The sequence below is a fragment of the Charadrius vociferus genome, unplaced genomic scaffold (assembly GCF_000708025.1).
Source record: "Charadrius vociferus isolate BGI_N301 unplaced genomic scaffold, ASM70802v2 scaffold169, whole genome shotgun sequence".
NCBI classification, from domain to species: Eukaryota; Metazoa; Chordata; class Aves; order Charadriiformes; family Charadriidae; genus Charadrius; species Charadrius vociferus.
Window position 1 is genome coordinate 1,198,640 of NW_009652966.1, and position 1,668 is coordinate 1,200,307.

Sequence of the window (1,668 nt, forward strand, 5' to 3'; positions counted from 1 at the left end):
AAGTTGTGTCGGCAACCAGAAGCCCAACTTAAACACTTTGCTTCGTAGTGGCAATCCATACAGATAATAGAAAAATGGCAAAAGAAACTACAATCCAAATACACTACAAGGACTGCAGAACCAAAACAAAATAAGGGATTGACTAGTCGCACAAGACAATTCATAAGTAATTGTTTCTGTAATTCATTAGTATTTTTCAAAATACCTGAGGATGGCAAATCTGTAGGCCTTTTAGCTTTGCATCTTCCATCCACACTGAATTGGGTGGTAATTTACGACTTCGGAAACTTACTGTCCTTTGGAAGAGACAATAAACTTTATAGCCCACACTAGCAGAATTCAGCAAGTCAAAAATGTACAAATAGCAAATGCAGACACACACTAAAAAAAAAAAAAACAAAACACACAACCAACCAAAAAAAAAACCCAAACCAGAAATGCTATGACTAAAAGCTGTTCCAACTAACCTTGAAGCCCTGTCTAGAGTGATACTTTGATTTGTTACTGCAATAAGCCTACACTCCCGATCTTTCAAAAACTTCTGGTAATGTTCAAGCTTATGTGAATTAAAAAAACTTGAGAAAGGTACATGAAATAAAAGATTAATCACAACCATGAAGCACACACTTTGCCAGAAAAGCCTTACTCTGTTTTTTAAGTCATAACATGAGTTAAAACCACATAATGAGCTAATAGAGTAATTCAACATCAAACATGCAGATGGTTTGAAATTTTCAAATCCAGACAGAAGGTGTACAAAATACATCTGCTAATTTTAAGGGAAGGTATGTCTCACTTTGGTAAACAGCTTTGAAAATAACAATTGTATCATGTTAGTGAGTTAAAGAAATCATATATTATCCACAAATGTCATTAGGCATTGCTCTATCACCATTGGCACTGGAAATTTTGCACAAATCTCAAGTGTAAGAGACGTACGCCAACACTAGTCTCCCTCAAATAATGTTGTCAGATGTTATATTTAAAACACATTGCAAGTTTGTCAAATTATGGAGAATTCCTGCCCTCACAGGTTTTTTTTCTTGGTATCATGGCAGAAAACTCATAGACCCTGCAAGTCACATGGCTACAAAACCATTCCATTCCCTTATTTGGTTAAACATCATTAACCTTTTTCCCCAAGATTATTCATAACAACTTGCTCAGAAGCTCTTCATACTAGCACTGTCACTTTTACCACAGCTAACGCTCTTGAATAACAGAAGACGCTTAAGAGGCATAGATGTCATATTAAATTTTGTGCCTGTGTTTCAAATAAAACACCCCAGAGTTTAAACTGCAAAACGGAAAAACAAAACATGTGCGTTTATCCCAGACTACCCTCTTATGAGCAACCACTCAAAGGCACATTACTTTTCCCTCTCATCTGACTTCAGGTCTCCTCCACCCCTTCCCTTCTTGCCTTGTGTCCAATGTATTAAGGAATATGTCGTGAACAATGTTTCTTTCTTCTGCAGTGGGAGCCATTTTCAGTAAGGAGGCAGTGCTGAAATCAATCCTCTTCAGCTTGTTCACTAAACATTAAAAAAAAAAAAAATCACATTAGAGTTCAAAGGAGAAAAAAAAAAAAAAACACCAAACACATTTGGCTTGGCTCTGGAGATTTTGACCTGGAATCAGCTGTCTCTTTTTTTCTTCCCCCCCCCC

General features: G+C 36.6%; 1 protein-coding gene across 1 annotated transcript in view; it reads right to left on the minus strand.

Annotated features, from left to right (window-relative positions):
• ACOT9 (acyl-CoA thioesterase 9) overlaps positions 1 to 1,668 on the minus strand; it is a 19,526-nt gene that overhangs the window by 1,950 nt on the left and 15,908 nt on the right. The window contains exons 9-10 of the mRNA XM_009893106.1: positions 1,424 to 1,535; positions 206 to 296 (exon numbers count right to left, since the gene is read on the minus strand). Coding sequence (XP_009891408.1) covers positions 206 to 296; positions 1,424 to 1,535 — 203 coding nt within the window. The remainder of the gene's footprint in view (positions 1 to 205; positions 297 to 1,423; positions 1,536 to 1,668) is intronic.